At 35.4% G+C, this 27262-nt stretch overlaps 1 protein-coding gene across 1 annotated transcript in view; it reads left to right on the top strand.

The window, feature by feature from the left end:
• The window catches only part of CACNA1D (calcium voltage-gated channel subunit alpha1 D), a 764995-nt gene that overhangs the window by 495814 nt on the left and 241919 nt on the right, over positions 1 to 27262 (top strand). Inside the window, 6 exon segments of the mRNA XM_053689359.1 lie at positions 2032 to 2080; positions 3103 to 3235; positions 8115 to 8244; positions 20003 to 20062; positions 25259 to 25365; positions 26273 to 26360. Of these exon segments, the coding sequence (XP_053545334.1) occupies positions 2032 to 2080; positions 3103 to 3235; positions 8115 to 8244; positions 20003 to 20062; positions 25259 to 25365; positions 26273 to 26360 (567 nt within the window).

Below are 27262 nucleotides of genomic sequence, written 5' to 3'. Positions count from 1 at the left end.
ACACATATAGATAGATAGATAGATAGATAGAAGGAAAGGGAATTCAAATGGCAGAACAGTTTACTGTTACATTGGTTTCCCCTTAATGTGTTTCCAATGAATTGTTATACCAGCTACAGACTATTAAATGTATAGGAAATTGCTCTTTTATGTATATTGTTGTATATGAAATAGGTGCATCTGCTAATTGAAACCACAATTCAAACCAATACTTAGGGTCCGATGATCTAAAGCTCTCCACTCTGGCTAATTATGTATGAAGCCTCGTCAGTCCTGCAAGACCCCTCAAAGATTCTTAGAAAGGCAAATACTAACTTGAAGGAGAGAAAAATACATTACAATATAATGCTAAAAAAAAAAGCCCCCAAAATGTTTTGAATTATTTATCTCCAATTCCGTGAGATCTTTTTGTTTGTTTGTATCATCAGGTCCTTTGGGAGAACCATGGTACATTAACATTTTATTATCCCTCTGTCCCACCCCCATGGAAAATTAACATCTTATTATCCCTCTTTCCCACCCCCATGGAACATTAACATTTTATTATCCCTCTGTCCCACCCCCATGGCACATTAACATCTTATTATCTCTCTGTCCCACCCCCATGGCACATTAACATCTTATTATCTCTCTGTCCCACCCCCATGGAACATTAACATCTTATTATCCCTCTGTCCCACCCCCATGGAACATTAACATCTTATTATCCCTCTGTCCCACCCCTATGGAACATTAACATGTTATTATCCCTCTGTCCCACCCCCATGGAACATTAACATCTTATTATCCCTCTGTCCCACCCCCATGGAACATTAACATCTTATTATCCTTCTGTCCCACCCCCATGGAACATTAACATCTTATTATCCCTCTGTCCCACCCCCATGGAACATTAGCATTTTATTATCCCTCTGTCCCACCCCCATGGAACATTTACATATTTGTATCTCTCTGTCCCACCCCCATGGAACATTAACATCTTATTATCCCTTTGTCCCACCCCCATGGAACATTAACATCTTATTATCCCTCTGTCCCACCCCCATGGAACATTAACATTTTATTATCCATCTGTCCCACCCCCATGTAACATTAAGATCTTATTATCCCTCTGTCCCACCCCATGGAACATTAAAATTTTATTATCCCTCTTTCCCACCCCCACCCCCACCCCACTGGGACCGTGATTGCTTCTTGTTTACATATATTTTTCTATAACCATTACTTAAGTATTGACATTTTCAGATGGGGATACAACAGACAAAAGCAGCTATTTCAAACAGCAAAATAAAGGTAAGCAATTTGTAAAAAATGTAATACTCAGGTAAAATGGATCATTGGGGACACATTAAAAAGGGAGAAATAAATCACAGCACACTGCCCCTTTAATTGGAAGATGATTTTGCTTCTGCCATGAACATTTGTATTAACAAACATAATTCTGTTACTCGCTTTTATAAAATTCTTTCCCATCTTAAAGGGACATGAAACCCAAAATTTTTCTTTCATGATTTAGGTTGAACTTGCAATTTCAAACAACTTTCCAGTTTACTTCTATTATCAAATTTGCTTCATTCTCTTGGTGTCATTTGTTGAAGGAGCACTACTGGATTCTAACTGAACACATGGGTGAGCCAATGACAATCGGTATATATGCAGCCACCAATCAGCAGCTAGAACCTAGGTTGTTTGCTGCTCCTGAGCTTTCCTAGATAAACCTTTCAGCAAATGATAACAAGAGAAGGAAGCAAATTAAATAATAGAAGTTAATTGAAAAGTTGTTTAGAATTGTATTCTCTATCTGAATCATGAAAGTCTAATTATCACTTTACCGTCCCTTTAATGCTGTCTTACACGCACACGCCATGAAAACATAAACAAATTCTGATGCATTCATCTTTATACTGCGATAACATTTATTTAAATATTTAAACAGCCTCTAAATAATTTATCCTTTTCATAATGATTTACACCAAAAGTAATTAGTGGTTATAATGGCTCTTTATGAAAACGTATATTATTTTGTTTTAGGTAGCGGTTGACGAGGAAAATGACGAAGACAAAGGTGGTCAAGGAGCCGGTAAGTAGACGGTTTATTACGTGTTTAGTGTGCAATGTAAATAGAAATATCATGTATGAGACTCTTTATTCATAATCAGAATGCAGAAGTAATAGCACTGGGGCAAAATGACTGACAAAGCAAAACCCTGTTGCCAATGTTAAAGGGACAGTCTACTCAAAAAGTTTTATTGTTTAGAAAGATAGATAATCCCTTTATTACACATTCCTCAGTTTTGCATAACCAACACAGTTATATTAATGTACTTTTTACCTCTGTGATTATCTTGTATCTAAGCCTCTTCTGACAGACCCTGATCACATGACTTTTTAGTTCGTATCTATTGGCTTGGATTTTAACCAATTAGTGCTGTGTTGTGCACAACCCATGGGCGTGAGCACAATGTTATCTATATGGCACACATGAACTAGCAGTCTCCTTTTGTGAAAAGCTAATAAAAAAGAGGCTGCCTTTAGTGGCTCAGAAACAGGCAGAAGTTTAAAGGTTTAAATGTTAAAAAGTATATTAATATAACAATGTTGGTTGTGCAAAGCTGGGGAATTTATGCAAGCTTTTGTTTACTTCCCCCTTCCCCCTAAGAGTCTCAGCAGTCACATGTTTGTAAAAGGTAGATTATCAGTATTGCATCAACAATCATGATAGGAGAAACATTCTTTGCAATAGTAACTAAGTTGAATCAGTGCTAAACCACCTTAAGGGAAGAAATAAGGGCTTCCCCAGTCTCTCTCAACTGCATAAGTGCAAACAGAATTTGTGCTATATTGCATATTATTTTGTGATTGGTTAGCAAGGATTCGTTTGTTCTGGTGGACAGAAAAATCAGTGAAATGCATAAGCATAAAACAATATACTCATTTGACAAAATAAAGCTACAGTTTTCATTGTCAAATGCATCTCAGATATGAAGGTTCAAAATCCATGTAGTTTACAATTTGTGTTTAGTGGTCCTTTAACATATTTAATTGTAGCTGTTTTATATACTCATGATAGAATGTGCAATAAACCTCATTTAATCTCAATAGAAGAAGATGATGAAGAAGAACCAGAAGTACCTGCAGGTCCTCGTCCTCGACGAATGTCTGAGCTTAATATGAAGGAAAAAATTACCCCAATCCCTGAAGGGAGCGCATTTTTTATCTTCAGCAACACCAACCCGTATGTACTCAACTGCTTATTGTTTTGTGAATTATTAACAAATAAGACAATGTAGTGGGCATAGAAAGTATTGAGCCTTTGGAATGACAGATCACACAGAGGAAGCTTTTTTATTCCTTAGGATTATTGGATGTGACTTTATCAGAGATAAGGAATAATATAAGAAACGTTGTGATAACTGAAAATCGGTTGCTCTAGAAAAGGGACAGTGAACTAAAGGAGGATATGAAGTTGGGTCATAGAGAAGAGCTATTAATTGCAGAGCCATGAGAGTGGACAACCTAGTTGTGTTTACAGAGAGCAAGTGTTTAAATGGAAACGCTCAATAAAAACTATTCCATTAGCTTGTTTTATAGCATCAATTTGAGCTATAGAAGTATCAGCCCCACATGAATTATGTTAGGCTCAGAAATTCTCTTTCTCATTTGATTTTTGTTTAATTTTCATTATTTTAAATAAATTATTATCTCAAATGAGTATTAACATGACCCTGTGGATACTGTATGGTTGTTAAAAAACTAGGGAATAGCAGCTACACACAAAGTTCAGAGAAATAAAATGAAATGGACAAAGAAACTACATCCCCTACCAAAAAAAAAACCAATACACAGCCCAGACCTCAGATCATGAAGAATTGAGTCTCTTTTCTATAAACAACGGGTCACATGACCCTGTAGATATCATATGCCTGATCATATACCATTTCCCTTTAAATCACTGTTGAAACATTTCATTTCAACAGTAAACCATTATTTTACATTTATGTTGCATACATTTAAGTGAAATACTTAATTTTTATATGTTTTCTTATATTTCGAAGCATTAACACTTTTCAGGTCTCCAACACTAACTCACTGCTACTAGCACTCCCTGTGATATCTATTAAAAGTATAGGGGGTGCTAAAAAAAACTTCAGCTGCTTCTAGATTCTATGTTAAACCTTTTTTTACCATCCACTTGTAATACCTTATAGTGCGCTATTATTTGTGAAAAGTCACGCAAAGCATAACTTACCCTCATCAGTTGCGCTCCACTTGTAATTTATCCCATAATAATCAAGCACACCGATGATGCTTATTAGGAGTTGACAAGCTGGAGGGAGGTTGAAAACAGCTAACAGGTTTATATTTAAAAGACTTTTATAGTTTAATGTAGCAGACAAAGGGATAAAACAACAGGAGATGAGGAATGGAAATGCAAATAAACTCACCTCTCTGATAGGTTCTTATTAAAATAGAATGAATTTGTATGAGGTTTAGAGCAGTGTATCTCTCTGCTCCCTTATACATTTACACTTTTATAGTCTGATACAGTTAGTAACAAGGAGGAATCTCTTCTAGTCAGAAGAGATTTGTTTATTCAGAAGATGACAGGACTCAGTTCTTTATTAGACCCCTTGAGATATACAGCCCTAGACACCAATAACATAGTTGCCAACATTTAAAAAAAAAAGAATTAAAGGGACACTTTGCAGTAGAGCAAGCAAGCAATTTACCGGAGTATTGAGAACCTACTGTTCAACTGCTCCGCCCACTCAGTTCTGAGACTAAAATACACCCATTTAGTATTAGTATAATTTAGACTTATCCATAGATTATTATACAGATCAGAGCACCAAGCTCGTAAACCTACCCCATAATATTGACAATACCAGTTTCTGGAACACATTCTGGGCATATGGTTATTGTTACAAAACAGCATCAAAATTAGGCAGACAAATAATATGTGAACCACTGCAATAATAATAAGAACCTTGAGATATAGAGCCCTAGGGGTCTATTTAACAAGGGCCGAATGGCCCCTGTTCCCATTGCTTCCGCCCGAGCCTTCAGGCTCGCCGGAAACAGGAGTTGAGAAGCAGCGGTCTTAAGACCGCTGCTCCTACACTCATACACCGCCTCTGAGGCGGCGTATAGCAATCCGCCCGATCCTGTACGATCAGGCTGATTGACACCCCCTGCTAGCGGCTGATTGGCCGCAAATCTGCAGGGGGCGGTATTGCACTAGCAGTTCACAAGAACTGCTGGTGCAATGATAAATGCTGACAGCATATGCTGTCTGCATTTATCGCTGTGCGGCGGACATGGTTCGCTATAGCGGATCATGTCTGTCTGCACATATATAAATAGACCCCCTAAGCTTGAATAGTTAGTTGGATTTAAAGTGCCTCTAAAAAAAGTGAATTGTTATATGGTGCTGCCACTAGGGAGAGCTGATATGTTTGTAAAGAAAAGTGCTTGCAATTAGTTTTTATTTACTGCTTGTTGATACGGCTGCAGCAAATTGTACGGCCATAGCAGGTACTGAGAGGCTTTTAATTTAAAGGGACTGTACACTGTAAAATTGTTTTTCCATAAATGTATTTTAAATGACTTGTTATACCAACTGCAGAGTATAAAATATTTGAGAAATTGCATTTTCGGGTTTATTTGTGTATCTGAAGTAGCTGGTTTTGTGCTTTGAAACCACAGCCTATTACAAGGGGAAGAACTTAAGGTAATATCAGATCTCATTATGTTATCACTTTTATGTACACACACTTGCTTCCTTATCTTATATTTGTCTGAAACACCAAAGCTCAATACATAGAGAGAACAATGGAAAATTATCATTTAATTAGTTAACTATCATGCCCCCACTGAGGGTGTAATCTCTTCTGCTGGCTGTGTTTACTTAGGCTTGTCAATAGCGTATACGCCAGTATGAAAAATTTCAGTATAGGTTGGGAAACCACAAGCTAAATCAGCTATTTCAAATGCTGAAATATGAGTAAAGGAGCTACTTGCAACCAATTTAATACACTCTAGCAGGTAAAAAGGATCATTGGGAATAATTTAAAGGGGAGAAAGTTTTTGGGTGAACTGTCCCTTTAAAAGTATAGAGATGAACATGTGAAATAAAGTAAAAGCAAATAAAGAAAATTGGAAAAAAGAACTGGGGGAAGGGAAGAGTAGGAGTGAAAGGAATAAGTGTAAACTGAGGGTAAAACAAGAGGGGGTGAAAAAGGAGAAGAGAAGAGGTGGGGAAAAACATGGAAATTATCTTAAAGGGACATAAAATTAATATTATACTTACACAGGTCAGATAGATCATGTCATTTTAAGAGACGTTCCAGTTTATTAAAATGTACGGTGTTGTCTTAGTTTCATTTGAAAATCATAGCTAGGTAGACTTAGTAGTAACTATGCACTGCTGGGCGCTAGCTGCTGATTGGTGGCTACACACAGTTGTCTCTTGCGATTGGCTCACCAGTAGTGCAGTGCTGCTCTAGAGCTGACTTTACAGTTACAAGCAATAGCACAATAATAAAATGCTCTAACATACGAGTATTCTCTCTTTGTACTTTTATATAACTTGAAAGGGAAAAAGTGAGCTAGAGAAAGAAAGTGAATGTGAGAGAATGAAATCTGAGAGTCAGCTAAAGACGTGAGGTTATGAAAACGGAAAGAAATAGAATATGATTAATATGGATTAAAGGGTAGACAGAAAAGAATGAGAAAGTGAAGGACTTATGTGAGAAAAGCTAAAGAGACAAGTTTAATAGGAAACTTCTACAAAACGTATGAAAAACCAATTGAGAAAAGGATGATTTAAAGGGACAGTATACTGTAAAATAGTTTTTCCCTTAATGTATTCCCAATGACTTGTTATACCAGCTGCAAAGTATAAAATGTATGAGAAATTGCATTTTCAGGTTTATTTGTGTATATGAAATAGCTGCTTTTGTGCTATTGAAATGGGTTGAGCGTCAGGTAATATCATATCTCATCATGTTATCACTTCGTATACACACACTTGCTTCCTTATTTTATATCTGTTTGTAAACCAAAGTCCAGGGCCAGACTGGGAATAAAAAGCAGCCCTGGAAAATTTGGGGACCAGCCCTATTTTACGAGTCAGTAAAATGCACACACCCCATTTTTCTCAAAGGGGAGTAATGGATACTCCTTCCCTCAATATGTTTTTTCAGAATTTTTTTATATTAGTTGTATTTAAAAAAAAAGTGCCAGATTGTGGTTATATAGGCAACTACAACCCAATTGCATCCATTAATCTCCCCTTTAGTTTGTTGCCCTCCAGCCCCAGCTGCTGCAGCCCACCAGGAAATCTCCTGGTATCCTGGTTGGCCAATCCGGCCATGCCAAAGCCCTATCTTTAGAGAGAACACTGGAAAATAAACATTTTATTACTTCACTATCATGCACTTCATTGGGAGTGTAATTTCTTCTGCTGGCTGTGTTTACTTAGGCTATTCAATAGCTGAGACTCCAGTATAGAAACTTTCAGTGTAGTTTGGGATACCACAGGCTAAATCAGTTATTTCAAATACCGAAATTTGCAATAGAAAAGGGAGTTGAGTCCTTAAGATAAGTCAGCATCGGTAATTTATTGGTGTTTAAGCAGGGAATTCAAACACGCAATTCAACAGGGAACTCTCCGGATCTGACGCGTTTCACACATGTGTACATGCACTTACTTAGAGATTTCAAATGCTGATACTATTTTCCCTTAATGTATTCCCAATGACTTGTTATACCAGCTGTATACCATTTAATACACTCCAGCAGGTAAAATTGATTTTTTGGAACAATTTAAAGGGGAGAATTTTTTGGGTAAACTGTCCCTTTAAACAAGCAAATATCTAAAAGTGAGGGAGGGAATGAGAAAGAGCAATAAAGAAAAAAGAGGTGAGGGAGATGGTGAAAGGGATGGATTCTAGTAGGTGACAAAACGCGTCTTGACTTAATATGGTAAAGCCTCCTGATCTGGCTGTATTGTAGCTGTATATATTTCATAAGATTATATCATGAAACTGTTTTGGTAGCGTATACAAACAATGGATTTCAGATGAATCTATATTTTTGTTTTTGTTTTTTAGATTTCGTGTGGCATGTCACAAGCTCATCAACCATCACATTTTCACCAATCTCATCTTAGTCTTCATCATGCTAAGCAGTGCTTCCCTGGCCGCTGAAGATCCAATCCGCAGTCACTCCTTTCGGAACATTGTAAGAAATGCTATTTTCATTATATTTATACTACAAACTTCTCCGCTAACGGTGGCAGTAATACCAACCATATTCAGCGCACAGTAACCGGACTTAATTATCATCTATGTAATTGGTTAGGCAGATGTATTCTTAAAGGGACACTGAACCCACATTTTTTCTTTCATGATTCAGATAGAGCATGCAATTTTAAGCAACTTTCTAATTCCCTCCTATTATCAAATTTTCTTCATTCTCTTGGTATCTTTATTTGAAAAGCAAGAATGTAAGTTTAGATGCCAGCCCATCTTTGGTGAACAGCCTGGGTTGTTCTTGCTAATTGGTGGATAAATTCACACACCAATAAACAAGTGCTGTCTAAGGTCTGAACTAAAAATTGTCTGGCTCCTTAGCTTAGATGCCTTCTTTTTCAAATAAAGATTGCAAGAGAACAAAGAAAAATAAATAATAGGAGTAAATTAGAAAGTTGCTTAAAAGTGCTTGCTCTATCTGAATCACAAAAGAAAAAAAAAATTGGTCAGTGTCCCTTTAAGTACAGGAGGAACAAAATGGCTATGCATACCTACAACTTAAAGGGACTTGAAACCCATTTTTTTTCTTTCATGATTCAGATAAAGCATACCGTTTTAAATACCTTTCCAATTTACTTCTATTTTCACATTTTCTTTGTTCTCTTTGTATACTTTGTTGAAGGAGCAGCATAACTGGGAGCTAGCTGAACACATCAGGTGAACCAATGACAAGAGGCACATATGTGCAGCCACCAATCAGCAGCTAGGTCCCAGTAGTGCTTTGCTGCTCCTAAGTTTACCTATGTATTATTTTTAACAAAGGATAGCAAGAGAACAAAGCAAATTAGATACTAGAAGTAATTTGGAAAGTTGTTTAAAATAACATGCACTATCTGAATCATTAAAGAAAAATGTTGTGCTTCATATCTCTTTAAATATACAGTAAAGTCAAAATTAGACTTTCATGATTCAGATAGAGCTGCTATTTTAAACAAGTTTCCAATTTAATTCTATTATCAAATATGCTATGTTCATTTGGTATTGTTTGTTGAAGAGTAAAGCTAGGTAGGCTGATAGGAGCTTAGAAGAGTGCATGTGTCTATAGCAGTCTATGGCATCACTGTTTGTAACCAATGTATAATAATGCTAGAAACAATGTTGCAAACACTGCTGCCAGATAGTTTAGACACGTGCACGCTCCTGAGCTCACCTAGGATTACTCTTTAACAAATGATACCAAGAGAACTAAGGAAAATTGATTATAGAAGTAAATTGGAAAGCTGTTTAAAATTTCGCACTCTATCCAATCAATTTGTTTGTTTTTTACTTTACTGTCGCTTTACCTTTTATAAGCACCATACACCATAAAAAAGGGTTGGGATCACAAATGCCCAGCACAAGTGGGTTTAGCTCATTTCCAATACTTAAGCCAAATTTTTCTTAAAGGGACAGGAAACCCCAACATTTTCTTTCATGATTTAGACAGAACATACTATTTTAACAAACTTTTCAAGTTACTTCTATTAGCAAATTTGCTTCATTCTCTTGTTATCCTTTGCTAAGGGAACACCATTGCCCTACTGGCAGCTAGCTGAACACGTCTAGTCAGCCAATCACAAGAGACAAATGTGTGCAGGCACCAATCAGCAGCTAGCTCCCACTAGTGTAGGATACATATTCTTTTTCAACAAGGAATACAAAGAGAACAAACACATTTGAAAATAGAAGTTAAATTAAAAGTGTCTTAAAATGACCTGCTCTATCTGAATCATGCAAGTTTAATTTTGACTTTCCTATCCCTTTAAGTTAAAAAATAGTGCTTTGTGTGAGATAGTCATTGGCTCACACCCACAGGGACTTCATAGACACCACAGACTAGACATGTGGCACCTCTAGTATGTAGTATAACGGAAGGCTACACATAGACACCACAGACTAGACATGTGGCACCTCTAGTATGTAGTGTAACGGAAGGCTACACATAGACACCACAGACTAGACATGTGGCACCTCTAGTATGTAGTATAACGGAAAGCTACACATAGACACCACGGACTAGACATGTGGCACCTTTAGTATGTAGTATAACGGAAGGCTACACATAGACACCACGGACTAGACATGTGGCACCTCTAGTATGTAGTATAACGGAAGGCTACACATAGACACCACAGACTAGACATGTGGCACCTCTAGTATGTAGTATAACGGAAGGCTACACATAGACACCACAGACTAGACATGTGGCACCTTTAGTATGTAGTATAACGGAAGGCTACACATAGACACCACGGACTAGACATGTGGCACCTTTAGTATGTAGTATAACGGAAGGCTACACATAGACACCACGGACTAGACATGTGGTACCTCTAGTATGTAGTATAACGGAAGGCTACACATAGACACCACGGACTAGACATGTGGCACCTCTAGTATGTAGTATAACGGAAGGCTACACATAGACACCACGGACTAGACATGTGGCACCTCTAGTATGTAGTATAACGGAAGGCTACACATAGACACCACAGACTAGACATGTGGCACCTCTAGTATGTAGTATAACGGAAGGCTACACATAGACACCACAGACTAGACATGTGGCACCTCTAGTATGTAGTATAACGGAAGGCTACACATAGACACCACGGACTAGACATGTGGCACCTCTAGTATGTAGTATAACGGAAGGCTACACATAGACACCACGGACTAGACATGTGGCACCTCTAGTATGTAGTATAACGGAAGGCTACACATAGACACCACAGACTAGACATGTGGCACCTTTAGTATGTAGTATAACGGAAGGCTACACATAGACACCACAGACTAGACATGTGGCACCTCTAGTATGTAGTATAACGGAAGGCTACACATAGACACCACAGACTAGACATGTGGCACCTCTAGTATGTAGTATAACGGAAGGCTACACATAGACACCACAGACTAGACATGTGGCACCTCTAGTATGTAGTATAACGGAAGGTTACACATAGACACCACAGACTAGACATGTGGCACCTCTAGTATGTAGTATAACGGAAGGCTACACATAGACACCACAGACTAGACATGTGGCACCTCTAGTATGTAGTATAACGGAAGGCTACACATAGACACCACAGACTAGACATGTGGCACCTCTAGTATGTAGTATAACGGAAGGCTACACATAGACACCACGGACTAGACATGTGGCACCTCTAGTATGTAGTATAACGGAAGGCTACAATTTCCATTGATGTATGAAAATATTGCAAGAAATAAATAAATGCTGATGTATGAGAGATGAAGCGTGCTCACTGCTGACTACAGACAGACACTCATATTCAGACAGTGAGGGTTTTCCAGTAACTCTGCTAAGTCAAATTACAACAGAGCTAAGTGATAAGTGATGCTGTTTTTATGTGAAGTGATTTAATAGTGGATTATAATACTCAAGTAAGAGTCCTTGAGCCCACGTATAATCAGAGCTTATGTTGTGCACTGTGCTTCGCTCTGCTGTCCAATTACTTCAGGGAAAGGAACATTAACATCGCAAAACAGGAAGACATCGATCCCACAGACAATATAAAGGGCTATTTCTTCCTGGTTCTGTGCTTTTATACCTTATGGTTACATTTAATGTCCCTCACAGTACATTATACTTATATATTATACATATATTCACATTACACTTAATTGGATATCAGTATACTCCACTGAAGGACTCTGCTGTCTTCTGTGGCTGTCCTACACCAGTAAGTTAATAATAACAATATGGTTTATAGATTCTATATGTGTATGTGTGTATGTATATATATAATAACAATATGGTTTATAGATTCTATATGTTTATGTGTGTATATATATATATATATAATAACAATATGGTTTATAGATTCTATATGTTTATGTGTGTATATATATATATATATAATAACAATATGGTTTATAGATTCTATATGTTTATGTGTGTATATATATATATATATAATAACTATGGTTTATAGATTCTATATGTGTATGTGTGTATATATATATATAATAACAATATGGTTTATAGATTATATATGTTTATGTGTGTATATATATATATATAATAACTATGGTTTATAGATTCTATATGTGTATGTGTGTATATATATATATATATATATATATATAATAACTATGGTTTATAGATTCTATATGTGTATGTGTGTGTATATATATATATATATATATATATATAATAACAACCCTTCAGTAGTGACACAATATTTTGGTCCAGATTACAAGTGGAGTGATATTTAACGCTTCCACTCGAGAGTTATTTGTGCTAGAATAAAGCTTTTTGTGCACGTCGAGAAGAGCTTGTATTACAAATTGAAAGTAAACTGTTTCGCTTGCACACTAACCCGACACAAAAGTGGGGAAAAAAACAAGCATCCTACGCACTCGCAAACCCTGATCACATATTCTCAAGTGCGCTTACCCAACATGAAAAGATTAATATTTCACATTCCAATGTTCTTCACATAGAAGAAAATGTTCTATTTATTCATAAATACATATTTATATATATATATATATATATATATATATATATATATATATATGATGTTTTGTTTGCACAAATATATATATTTATACATACATACATATATATATATATATATATATACTCTATGTGTGTGTGATTAAATTTAGGTATAGGTATATATATGTGTGTGTGTGTGATTAACTTTAGGTATAGATATAGATATATATATATATTTATATATATACATTGGAACGTGAAATATTTACAGTAAATACACAGTATTAAACTTTATTAAAATTAATATTGCATAAATATGTTTTTGCATGTTTTCATCTACTAAAGGACTTCAATGCACTTGTATATGTGTGTTTATAGGTGTATATATGTCTGTAAATACATATATGCACATATGAATACATAAATACATATGTACACACATAAACATATATATATATATATATATATATATATACATATTGATACATATACATATTTAGACATGTGTGTATATATATATATATATATATATATATATATATATATATATATATATATATATATATATATATATATATATATATATATATATTTTAAAGCCCTTTGCAGCCTCTTTTTTTCTAACACTTAAGATATCATATCTTTTAGCCCTTATAACTTTTTTGTGCAATATTTTTTTTTATTATTTTTGATTTGCAAAACAGTTTAGTTTTGCGAAACGGTTAACCAGAGCTCTGAGGTCACACTTTTCTGGCGAGCGTTAATTTATTTACTTTCAACTTGTAATATGAGCGGAAAAAAACGAGATGCGTACTAACACCCACGATAAACCCCTTTTCGTTTGCACATAACCGTTAGCGATCCACTCGTAATCTGGCTACTGCCTCCTTTATCAAGTGTATTAACCCCCATCTTAATACACCCCTACCTATTTGAAATCTTATAATAACTTAATAGTAAAACAATGAAAATTTTAAATAATTAAATTTAATTAAAAATAAAATGTTCTAGCAACATTTTTTTTTTATTATAATTTTTTTTTTATTTTACTCTATAATGTCCCTTTAATTTTAACATTTATATGACATTCTATTTTAGAGGTTTGATAAGCTGATGGTCTGGGATTAGCAAACTAACGCCAAGATTACGAGTTTTGTCGGTAATGCTGTGCGTTGCTAACGAGCAGTTTTTCCTTACCGCTCACCTACAGTAACGCTGGTATTACGGGTTTTTACAAACCCGGCGTTGGCCGCAAAAAAGTGAGCGTAGAGCAAAATTTAGCTCCACATCTCACCTCAATACCAGCGCTACTTACGGTAATGGTAAGATGGCAAAACGTGCTTGTGCACGATGTCACCATAGGAATCAATGGGGGAGAGCCGGCTGAATAAAAACCTAACACCTGCAAAAAAGCAGCGTAAAGCTCCTAACGCAGCTCCATTGATTCCTATGGGGAAATAAAAGTTATGTCTACACCTAACACCCTAACATGAACCCCGAGTCTAAACACCCCTAATCTTACACTTATTAACCCCTAATCTGCCGCCCCCGACATCGCCGACACCTGCATTATATTATTAACCCCTAATCTGCCGCTCCGGACACTGCCACCACCTACATTATACTTATAAACCTCTAATCTGCTGCCCCCAACATCGCCAAACCCTACATTATATTTATTAACCCCTAATCTGCCGCCCCCAATGTCGCCGCAACCTACCTACACTTATTAACCCCTAATCTGCCGTCCCCAACGTCGCCACCACTATACTAAAGTTATTAACCCCTAAATCTAAGTCTAACCCTAACCCCCCTAACTTAAATATAATTTAAATAAATATAAATACATATTACTATCATTCACTAAATTATTCCTATTTAAAACTAAATACTTACCTATAAAATAAACCCTAAGCTAGCTACAATATAACTAATAGTTACATTTTATCTATCTTAGGGTTTATTTTTATTTTACAGGCAACTTTGTATTTATTTTAACTAGGTACAATAGTTATTAAATAGTTATTAACTATTTAATAACTACCTAGCTAAAATAAATATAAATTTACCTGTAAAATAAATCCTAACCTAAGTTACAATTACACCTAACACTACACTATAATTAAGTTAATTACCTAAACTAACTACAATTAAATACCACTGAAAAAAATTATCTAAAGTACGAAAAAAAGCAAACACTAAATTACAGAAAATAATAAAATAATTACAAGTTTTTTAAACTAATTACACCTAATCTAATCCCCCTAATAAAATAAAAAGCCCCCCAAAATAATAAAAAGCCCTACCCTATACTAAATTACAAATAGCCCTTAAAAGGGCCTTTTGCAGGGCATTGCCCCAAAGTAATCAGCTCTATTACCTGTAAAAAAATACAATACCCCCCCAACATTAAAACCCACCACCCAAACACCCAACCCTACTCTAAAACCCACCCAATCCCCCCTTATTAAAACCTAACACTAACCCCTTGAAGATCACCCTACCTTGAGAAGTCTTCACCCAGCCGGGTCGAAGTCCTCAACGAAGCCGGGCGAAGCTATCCTCCAGACGGGCAGAAGTCTTCATCGAAGCCGGCCAGAAGAAGTCCTCCAGGCGGCATCTTCTATCTTCATCCATCCGGCGCGGAGCGGGTCCATCTTCAAGACATCCGACGCGGAGCATCCTCTTCTGGCGACGTCTTCAAACAGAATGAATGTTCCTTTAAATGACGTCATCCAAGATGGCGTCCCTTGAATTCCGATTGGCTGATAGAATTCTATCAGCCAATCGGAATTAAGGTAGAATAAATCCTATTGGCTGATCCAATCAGCCAATAGGATTGAAGTTCAATGCAATAAATGTAGGTAGGTGTCGGCGATGTTAGGGATGGCAGATTAGGGGTTAATACAATTTAACTAGTGTTTGCGATGCAGGAGGGTGGCGGTTTAGGGGGTTAATAAATATTTTATAGTTGTGGCGATGTCCGGTTCAGCAGATTAGGGGTTAAAAAATTTTTTGTAGTGTTTGCGATGTGGGGGAGGGGCTCGGTTTAGGGGTTAATAGGTAGTTTATGGGTGTTAGTGTATTTTTAGCACTTTAGTTAAGAGTTTTATGTTACGGCGTTAGCCCATAAAACTCTTAACTACTGACTTTTAAATGCGGTATCAGTCTTGACAGGAGAGGGTCTACCGCTCACTCTTTTGCAGACTCGTAATACCGGCGTTATGCAAGTCCTATTGAAAATATAGGATACGCAATTTACGTAAGTGGATTTGCGGTATTAACGACTCTGGCCAAAAAAGTGAGTGGTGAGCCTGTCATTTCAAGACTCGTAATACCAGCGGTAGGAAAAAAGCAGCATTAGGACCTTTTAACTCTGCTTTTTAACCCTAACGCAAGACTCGTAATCTAGGTGTAAATGTTGAATACATTGACTAGCTTAGAATTCTGTTCTTCTTTGCGCTACTTGATTATGTCAGTGAGACATTTTGGCTGCAGCCATACAAAATTATTTATCTAAGATATTGGCTTAGTTTGTGCTTCCACATTACAATATAATGAGTCACTTTTTTCTCAAATAATTGTTTCTCCTTAATCAAACTATGTTCTTTTAAAAATGCTTTCAACTGAACTGTATATTTGATCACTATTATTTCTATATAGAATTATCCTCTATTTCTATTTGACATTAAAGTAAATTTGTTGGATTTTTTTTTCCTTTTTATGATTTTGGGGTGTGCCAATGTCCACCAGTACAGCTTTGGGAATTGTCATTATCAGCCAATTATATATCTTGGGATACATTGGGTATCTTGGGATAAATTGTATGTGGTTTCAGAATCTGTTTATGCAGCTTTAACTTAGTCATTTTTACATGTAAACAATATTGTAATGTATTTAATCAGTGCTTTGTCATATTTTAATGTAAAAATCTGCATTTAAAGGGACATGAATCCCAATTTTTTTTTCTTCCAGGATTCAGATAGAACATACAATTTTAAACAACTTCCCCAATTGACTTCTCTTATCAAAATCTGCTTAATTCTCTTGATATCCTTTGCTAAAGGAGCAGTAGTGCACTACTGAGAGCTAGCTGAACACATCTAGTCACCCAATGACAAGAGACAAATGTGTGCAGGCATGAATCACCAGCTAGCTCACACTAGTGTAGGATATTTACATATTATTTTTCAACGAGGGATACCAAGATAATTAAGTACATTTAAAAATAGAAGTGAATTTAAAAGTGTCTTAAAATTACATATTCTATCTGAATCATGCAAGTTTCATTTTGACTAATATGTAATAACTATTTAGTTGCAGAATACATTTTAGCTGCGTATATTGGACACAATATTGTAAACTGAAAGTCAAAATTAAACTTTATGATCCAGATGGAGCAGGCAATATTAAGTAACTTTCTAATTTTATCAATTTTTCTTTGTTCTCTTGGTATCTTTATTTGAATGTAAGCATAGGAGATAGCCTATTTTTGGTTCAGCACCTAGGTAGAGCTTGCTGATTGGTGGCTACATTTAGACACCAATCAAAAAGCGTTACCCAGGTCTTGAACCAAAAATGGGCTGGCTCCTATGCTTACATTCAAATAAAGATACCAAGAGAACAAAGAAAAATTGATACTCGGAGTAAATTAGAATGTTGCTTAAAATTAAATGCTCTATCTGAATCATGAAAGTTTAATTTTGACTAGACTATACCTTTCATTATAACATGACTTAAAGCAATATGCACAGGAGTGTTATCAGGAAATATATGAAATATAATATATAATTTTATAATATATAAGACAGAAAACAAATATTTTAAACTGTTTTAAATTGATTTATTAAATGGGACCTTTCTTTAAATGAATTGGCAATGTATATTGCAGTAGATGCAAGTGAATATCTTATTTTCAAAAGTTTGATCATTCTAAGAAGTTTATTAAATAATCATTTATAATTCATTAGCTCAATGGTCGACAAATCTGTTTAAAATGTAGGAGCCAGGCAGTGGTATTTGTATATAGATATATGGAGTATAACCCAAAAATTCTAGGAGTCAGTGGCTCCCTGGATCCTGGCGCCCCTTCATACTTTAGATAATAACCCTATTTCTTTTTTATTTTGTGCCGTTGTATTTTGTAAATGTTACATTATTATGTAATTAAAGGGCCATGATACTCAAATGTTGAAACACTTGACAGTGATGCAGTATAGCTGTAAAAAGCTGACTAGAAAATATCACCTGAACATCTCTATGTAAAAAAGAAATTTATTGTACCTCAAAATAACCTAAGTATTCACACCCCCATTGTAAATGACTTTAAGCAGCAAATCAGTTTGCCTGTCCCGGGACCTGCAAGGGAGCGTGCCTCATGCACACATGTTATTTCCTTATTTAGTTTAAGGAAGTTTAGTATGAAATCTCATGAGATCACACTAAAACAGTTCATGACCTCAGCACTGCTGATGCTGATTGGCTGCAGTTCATTTGTTTTTCTTGTTTTTTACCTGTAGCTGGGCAGTAACTGAAGTATAACTTTTTACAGAACACTTAGTCTGGTGAGCTGAGGAAATTGTGAGATAAAATATCTAACTTTTTTACATGAGATGTTCAGGTGATATTTTCCTGTCAGCTTTTTACAGTTATGCTTCATTACTTTCAAGTGATTTAGCCTATGGGTATTATGCCCCTTTAATTTGCGTATGAAGAGGATCCTCCACGCTGGATGTCTGGGCCGCTGGCAAAGATGCTTCGCACCTGTACAGCTCTGCGCCACCGGGATGAAGAAAGATGCCCCCGCAATGGATCAAGATGTCGTTGCCTGGATGAAGATGGATGTCCGGATTTTAGAAACTGTGAGTAGATTTTCTGGGATTAGTGTTAGTTTTTTTTTTTGGTGTGTTTTGTTTTTTATGATTGTTTTTTATGATTAGGGATGGGCAGTAAAAGAGCTGAATGCCCTTTTAATGGCAATGCACATACAAATGCCCCATTAGGGGCAATGGGTAGCTTAGGTATTTTTAGACTTAGGTTTTTTATTTTGGGGGGTTGGTTGGGTGGGGGGGTTACTGTTGGGGGAACTGTTGGGGGAACTTTGTAAATTTTGTAGGTAAAAGAGCTGTTTAACATAGGGCAATGCCCTACAAAAGGCCCTTTTAAGGGCTATTGGTAGTTTATTGTTAGGTTAGGGGGTGTTTTTATTTTGGGGGGCTTTTTATTTTTATAGGGCTATTAGATTAGGTGTAATTTTTATTATTTTGGATAATTTAGTTTATTATTTTTTAGTAATCTTAGATTTTTTTAATTTTTCGTAATGTTAGTGTTTATTATTTTTTGTAATGTTATTTTTTTTATTTTTAAAAAATAAAAAAAATATACGCCTCCTCTGAGGCTGCGGACATCAGTCCACCTGATCGTATACAGTTGGGTTGATTGATACCCCCTGCTAGCGGCCGGATAAGCTTGTGCAATGTTAAATGCCGACAGCGTATGTCTGTTGGACATGATCTGCTGAGCGAATCATGTCGGACAGACACTTGATAAATCGCCCCAAACTTTTTCTTTCATGATTCAGATACAGCAGCAATTTTAAGCAACTTTTTAATTTACTCCTATTATAAAAAAAAAATCTTTCTCTTGGTATCTTTATTTGAAAAAAGCAGTAATGAATGCTAGAGCCGGCCCATTTTTAGTTCAGAACCCTGGGTAGCGCTTACTAATTGGTAGCTAAATGTACCCACCAATCAGCAAGTGCTATCCAGTGTACTGAACCAAAAATAGTCTGGCTCCTAAGCTTTCATTACTGCTTTTTTAAATAAAGATACCAAGAGAACAAAGAAAAAATGATAATAGGAGTGAATTAGAAAATTGCTTAAAATGGCATGCTCTCTCCGGATCAATAAAAAAAGTTTAGTGTCCCTTTAGGCAAATTTTATAATGGGAGTTAATTGGAAAGTTGTTTAAAATCACACGCTCTATATAAATTATATAAAAAAATATATAGTGCAATATATCCAAAAATGCTACCTCCCGCTTTTCCCAGCTACATAAAGCTCATGTATAAGGGCACATGTAAGTGACCTCAGGCACATATGTATTAATAACATAGTCACTGACATAATCATATGCATCATAAGCAGCCCAGCTAGAATTCCCTCACAAGGCTTAATGGGAAGAGATCCCTAACCGTTTCTAGCAAGTGTCTTATTGTATTATTTGTTGTACCTTGCAGATACTTGGTTACTTTGACTATGCTTTCACAGGCATCTTTACAGTTGAGATCTTCTTAAAGGTAATGACATGTTTTTTTATTGTTTCTTAAAGACCTCTTGGCAATAATGTTTTTAACTCTTTTATACCCTTCAGGTCCTAGGCTATGCAGATTATGTCTTCACTAGTATGTTTACATTTGAAATCGTATTAAAGGTAATCTGGTTTGTGTGAAAACATATTTAAAACAGCGATACTGTATAAGTTTGTATGATTCACACATTTTAGTAAAAATGAATTGAGCTATGGATATTTGTACATAGACTACTATCTCTGATCAACAGATTGTCAGTTATTTTGCTTGTGGTACCAAATACCCACAAGGAAACATTTAAAGACAAGATTTACTTTATGTGTACACAGACCTGTTCTAGAAATAAATAAGTAATAGCCAGATATAGAAACACAAAAAGGGCTTTAAGATAAAAATAGTGGTTTGAACAGGTTTATACACGGCTGTATGTTTCTAGTGGATGGGTGAGAATTTACGGCTTTTACTGTATAACTATTAAAAGACTAGTAACCTCTGCCCCTCAAGAGACCCTTCGATATATATATATATTTTTATATATAAATATAAACATACATGCCCATGGGTGGAATATTTTCACTATAGCTTACTAGTACAGTTCATAAAAAGGTTACTAGTAGGGGGCGGATTTCAGCATTGTACAAGAGTTCTATTTTGCGCTCTTGTGCAGCACTGCCCCCTGACCGCGCACAGCCAATCACGCGCAGGAAGGAGCTATCTATCTCTCCGGTCATATGAGACCGGGGAGATTGAAATTATCCACCTAAGAGGTGCTGCTTTATAAATACTGATGGCAGGTTCTCTCTTGAAAACATGCAGTTGTAATGCGGTGAACGGCTTGATAAATCGAGCCCCTAAAATCTGGTATGAAATAAAAGTGGTTACAGTGAGCTCAGAGGTTTGCTTTACATTCATTCTATGGGGTAGATTTACCAATGTCTGTCGGACATGATACGCTGTAACGTATCATGTCCGACAGACTTTGCTGAATCCCGACAGCATACGCTGTTGGCATTTATCATCACACAAGCAGTTCACCAGAACCGCTTGTGCAATGCCGCCCCCTGCAGATTCGTGGCCAATCGTCCGCTAGCAGGGGGTGTCAATCAGCCTGATCGTATAGGATCGGGCGGATTGAAGACCGCAGCCTCAGAGGAAGTGGACAAGATATGGAGCAGCGGTCTTTAGACTGCTGCCTCATAACTGCTGTTCCAGGCGAGCTTGAAGGCTTGCGCGGAAACAATGGGAACATGTTAAATCTACCCCTAAATCTCATAGTAACTAACTTTTAGACATTGTATTTAGCAATTAAATGTAATTGATTTTCTTGTAACAAACCTATACAAAGCAAGACAGACAGTACATTTACCACAGACAATATAACTGAGTCCTGTACATGAATACGAAGCAGTGTTTTACTACCGCTGTTTTAAATATGTTTCTGTTTTCTGTTTTGTGCCGAATTGCAGTGCTTTGCTTTTTTTTCCACATTAAAATCTTAAAATGCAAGATCTGTCCTTTTTGTCACTGGAAATAATATACTTCTTCTTGAGTGTTCTGTTATATTCAAATCTGTTAAAGGCGGTTTCCAAACAATCTACAACATTGTGCATAAATAAGGTTTACATGTAAGCTATGATTTATATGTTTATTTTATCTTTTCTAGATCAAGGCACAATAAAGGGATATGAAACACAATGGTTTTCTTTTGTTATTCAGGGCATACAGTCTTAAAGGGACATGAAACCCCCCAAAAAATGATTTCATCATTCAGATAGAGCGCACAATTTGAAACTATTTCCCTAATTACTTCTATTATCGAATTTGATTCATTCTCTTGGAATCCCTTGTTGAAGGAGAAGCAGTGTACTACTGGACACCATCTGGAAACATCTGGTGAGCTATTAAAAAGGGAGAAATGTGTGTAGCCACCAATCAGCCGCAGCGTTGTTGCTGATGATCATATGATCATATGTATATATGCTTTTCAACAAAGGATAACAAGGGAACAAAGCAAACATGATAATACAAGCAAATTAGAAGGTTTCAAATTGCACGTTCTATCTTAAGCATTAAAGTTTAATTTTGACTTTATTGTCACTTTTAAAAAAAAAAAAGGTCCAATTTCTTTCTTTCATCGAATCTGATTCATTCTCATGGTATTCTTTGTTGATGAGCATACCTAGATATGTAGCGTGCACGTGAGAAGCACTACATGACAGGGAAGACTACCGCCATCTAGTGCTCTGGCAAATGTATAACATTGTTAAAAATATTCTTTCAAAAAACTGCTGCCATATAGTGCTCTAGATATGTGCACCTCCCTGATACTAGCTACCTGCTTTTCAACAAAGGATACCGAGAGGAAATTGAATAATAGAAGTACATTTGTAAAATTGTATGCTCAATCTGAATCATGAGAAAAAAATTGAGTTTCATGTCCTCTTATGCTTGGAATATCCATTGTTTGTTTGTTTTTTATTGATCTACAAACCCAAGTTGTTTTTTCCAAGGCGCTACAAGTATTTTTTATGCAATAAATATTAACGTTGTAGATATAAATGGAAATGTCCTTTAATTGCATGGAAACCACTGGTATTTAAAGCGCATATACAGTTTGTCCTCATCATGTTAATTACGCATGTGTTTTACTCGGTCGTGGTATTGTGCACAATATTGTCAATGTATAGCAGCATTTCGGGTTTGCCTTTTAAACTGTATGTTTTTCTGCACTGTTTTATGGTTACAACCTCCATATTCCTACACACGTTGTAAAACTGGAAGTTTTGGCAAATGTTACTTTTTAGACTGAATTTTTATATACAACTGTTTTTTTTAAAAAAAAATTGTTTCAAAAAGTTGTTGAACCTGACCGTGTTTTATTCTTGTTCACTGTTTAAAGGGACATAATACTCATATGCTAAATCACTTGAAAGTGTTGCAGCATAACTGTAAAAAGCTGACAGGAAAATATCATCTGAGCATCTCTATGTAAAAAAGGAAGATATTTTACCTCACAACTTCCTCAGCTCACCAGAGTAAGTGCTGTGTAAAAAGTTATACTTCAGTTACTGCCCAGCTGCAGGTAAAAAAAAGAAGAAGGAAGAAATGAACAGCAGCCAATCAGCATCAGCAGTGCTATGGTCATGAACTGTTTTACTGTGATCTCATGAGATTTAACTTAACTCTCATGAGATTTCATAGTAAACTTCCTTAAACATCAATAGGGATATAACATGAGTGTGCACGAGGCACACTCCCTTGCTGGTCCCGGGACAGACATACTGATTTGCTGCTTAGAAGTCCTTTACAATGGGATGTGGCTACTGAGGAACTTTTGAGGTAAAATATCTTTCTTTTTTACACAGAGATGTTCAGGGGATATTTTCTAGTCAGCTTTTTACAGCTATGCTGCATCACTTTCAAGTGTTTCAACATTTGGTTATCATGTCCCTTTAAGTTGCAAATCCCTGTATTAAACAAAGACCTTTTAGGAGTTTGAAGCAAAATATAATTTATAATCAATGCACACAGTTATGATCCAAAAAATCTCAGCCAACATAATCAAACCACTGGACATATTATATGACTATCAGATGAATTGATTGTAATCATTATTACCTGACATATGGTTTATATGTAGAAAAAAACACAGTAGATTCTGACAGCAATGCAAATGTTTGTTTATCCTAAATAAATTTACACAATTTTTACTTAAAAGTTCTCCATCTTTCTCAATTTAGAGGACCCCTAAACACGGTAAAATATCGTAATCAGTAAATGCATAATAAAAAGAAAATGCAATAACACTCATTCTAAATTTCAAATAAGCAGATTTTTTTTTCTGACAAATTTATTTCCCCCCCATTTGCCGGCCCCCTGTATCATGTGACAGTCATCAGACAATCACAGAATAGTATACGTTTAACCTGTGAAAATGTGTCAATACAAGTCAATTGAAAAGTCTCTTAAAACTGCATGCTCTATCTAATTCATGAATGTTTTATTTCGACTTTAGTGTCCATTTAATAGATTTTGAGGGCATTTCAAAGATTTTTCTTTATGATATCCAAGTCGGGTTTCAAAGAAGGGGGATGTGCTTAAAATATTCGATTAAAGGAATATTGTGGTAAAATAATAATAAATAATCAGTACCCATGGAAAAGTTTATTTTAGCAAATAATTCCCTTAAAGGGATAATATATTCAGGCAAGCTAATTTTTACCACTTGATTGCATAGGTTTTCTATAGAAAATACTGCAGTACTGACCGGTATAGGTTTCAGCTTGAAAACTATTTCAAATGACTTTCCCCTTTATCAAGCTAAAGGCCATACATGGTTAGCTGTCCAGGTTGCTACCCATGCAGAAATAAAAAGGTTAAATTGGGTACTAAACATTTTTGTTTCATGTCCCTGCTGCCTTAGTTTGAACCTGACCTGGTTTACATGCTTTGCATCATTTGAGAGGGAGATAATGGCCATCAAATGAATATATATTTTAGTAATTGTATTAAAATAACTTACTTTTAAAATGACAGCACAATAAGGTGTTTTACAATGGCTAAACTTATGCAAAGAGGGAGTGGTGGTAATGGTGGGTAGTGGGTGTGGCCAGGTGATGGGTGGGATCATATGTGGTAACATTTTGGCTGGGCTAGCAGCTTACTACTTGAAATTTTGAGCCCTAAAGCAGGATAATTCGCCTGTGGGAGGTGGCAACGTCACACATGAATGAACCAGCAAAAAAAATAAAATGTGTAACTAACAATTTTATTTTTCCGATTAACCTGTTTTTTTTCACAGTATTTTGTAATTTGGACAAAAAAATTAAATTGCTTTTTACTTCTGCCTTTATTAAATTTACTGATCATTTAGACTGAGTATGGTTTATTAACATATGTTACCTTTATTAAACTAGGATTGATGTTTACAACACATTGCTTTACATTGTGTTGCAGCCATCTCTGGCAAACTATGGGTTAAATCTTCCAGTATAGATTGTGAGCTCCATTGCGAGCAGGGCCTTACCACCTTCAGTATCAATGTGTTCACTTATGTTTTGTTTTCACCATGTATTCATTGCGCTGCTTACTATTGTACGTTGGCACATTATAAAGAAAGTACGTCAATAATGTATAAAATGTTGTGTGCATATGGTAAATCCAATATTTTAATCTCCATTATAGATGTTAACTTTCGGAGCATTTCTTCATAAAGGCTCATTCTGCAGAAATTACTTTAATTTGCTGGATTTGCTAGTTGTTGGAGTCTCCTTGGTTTCCTTTGGTATTCAGTAAGTATGACTTAATTTCACTGCTATGTATGTTATCTGCAATATATGTTTATGTGCATACTTCTCTAAAGAGACAAATACATGATATACACTTTTATTTGGTATTAAAACAAATGCTCATTGATCTTGTATGTGGTGACACCAACATATTAGAGACCACAAGGACCTTTTTTGCTTATAGCGATGATAAGGAATGGTAGGTATAATATTCATGAAATATTCAAGAATGTAAGCAAAGGAGCCGGACAATTTTTGGTTCAGCACCCTGGATAGCGCTTGCTGATTGGTTGCTACATTTAGCCACCAATGAGCAAGCGCAACTTAGGTGCTAAACCAAAAATGGGCCAGCTCCTAAGCTTACATTCTTGCTTTTCAAATAAAGATAGCAAGTGAACAAAAGTAAAAATGATAATAGGAGTAAATTAGAAAGTTGCTTAAAATTGCATGCTCTATCTGAATCATTAAATATATTTTTTTTGTTTAGTGTCCCTTTAAAGTGATGGTTAACTCAAAAGTTTAACTTTTTTATCAGATAGCGCATGTTAAAGTTAAGTTTATTTCAAAAAGCAGATATTATTTTAAAAAATAATAGTGCACTTTACATTCTAATAGCATTGATAAGTACATTACTGAATTTTGTGGCATTTGTTTACCATCACTTTAATCCCTTTTTTACTCAAAACTATTTTTAAAATGTTCAGCTGCTGCAATTTCATATAGACGGTCGGAAAAAATTAGCAATATATCTCTTTAACGTATAAGCTTTGTGTTCTATGATAATGTGTTTTTAATGTTTAAAAATGCTGTCTCTTTCTTGTACATATTGTCCTATAATATATTGTGTCCTCTATTACAATATTGTATTACTTATTACTGCATTATTGTTAACTGTATAACGCTTCTTCAGATCAAGTGCTATATCTGTGGTGAAGATTCTTCGAGTTTTGAGAGTGCTCAGGCCACTGAGAGCCATTAACAGAGCAAAAGGACTGAAGGTGATTATGTTTTCTCTTGTCTGCCAAGTCTCACTGCAATCAAGACAGACGCGTGTGAAGTACAGTAATGAAAATACTCACGGAAGCACTCGCAGGATTTAGGGGATAGTATACCCCAAAATGTCAATAAATGTCAGCCTAAATCCTTTGAGTGCTCCTGATTAAATACTTATATGGACTGAGTAAGCTCCCAGGTGGCTGCATATGGTTTATATACTGTATGTATATATATATATATATATATGTATATATATTATACATGTATATTTATATATGTGTATATATATATATATATATATATAAATGTATATATATCTATGTGTGTGTATATATATATATATATATATATATATATCTATTATATATACATGTATATTTATATATATATATATATATATATATATATATATATATGCACACACAATATATATATATAGTGTATGTATTAGGGATGTGTAAACATTTTGTATTTTTTAAAGTGACCTGAAATGCAAAATATTGATTTCATGATTCAGATAGAGCATATATTTTTAAACATCTTTCCAATGTACTTCTGTTATTAATTTTGCTTTATTCTCTTGATATTTTTTTTTGAAGGGGCAGCAGTGGACTACTGGTAGCTAGCTAAACACATCTATAAGCAGTGGCAAGAGACATATATGTGCAGCCACCAATAAGCTATCTCCCAGGTCCTGAGCCTACATAAGTATTTTTTTACAACAAAAGATACCAAGAGAACAAAGCAAATTTTATAATTGAAGTAAATTGGAAAGTTGTTTAAAACTGCATGTTCTATCTGAGTCATGAAGAAAAAAATATAATCATTAGTGAAACAAATGCCGTGGAAATGTTGCACTTTTACTGTAATAAATTCTGCGCCAAAATAAGCCAAAAGCCACAGA

This window comes from Bombina bombina, chromosome 7 (assembly GCF_027579735.1).
Source record: "Bombina bombina isolate aBomBom1 chromosome 7, aBomBom1.pri, whole genome shotgun sequence".
Taxonomy (NCBI): domain Eukaryota; kingdom Metazoa; phylum Chordata; class Amphibia; order Anura; family Bombinatoridae; genus Bombina; species Bombina bombina.
This window is presented reverse-complemented; position numbering and strand designations above follow the sequence as displayed.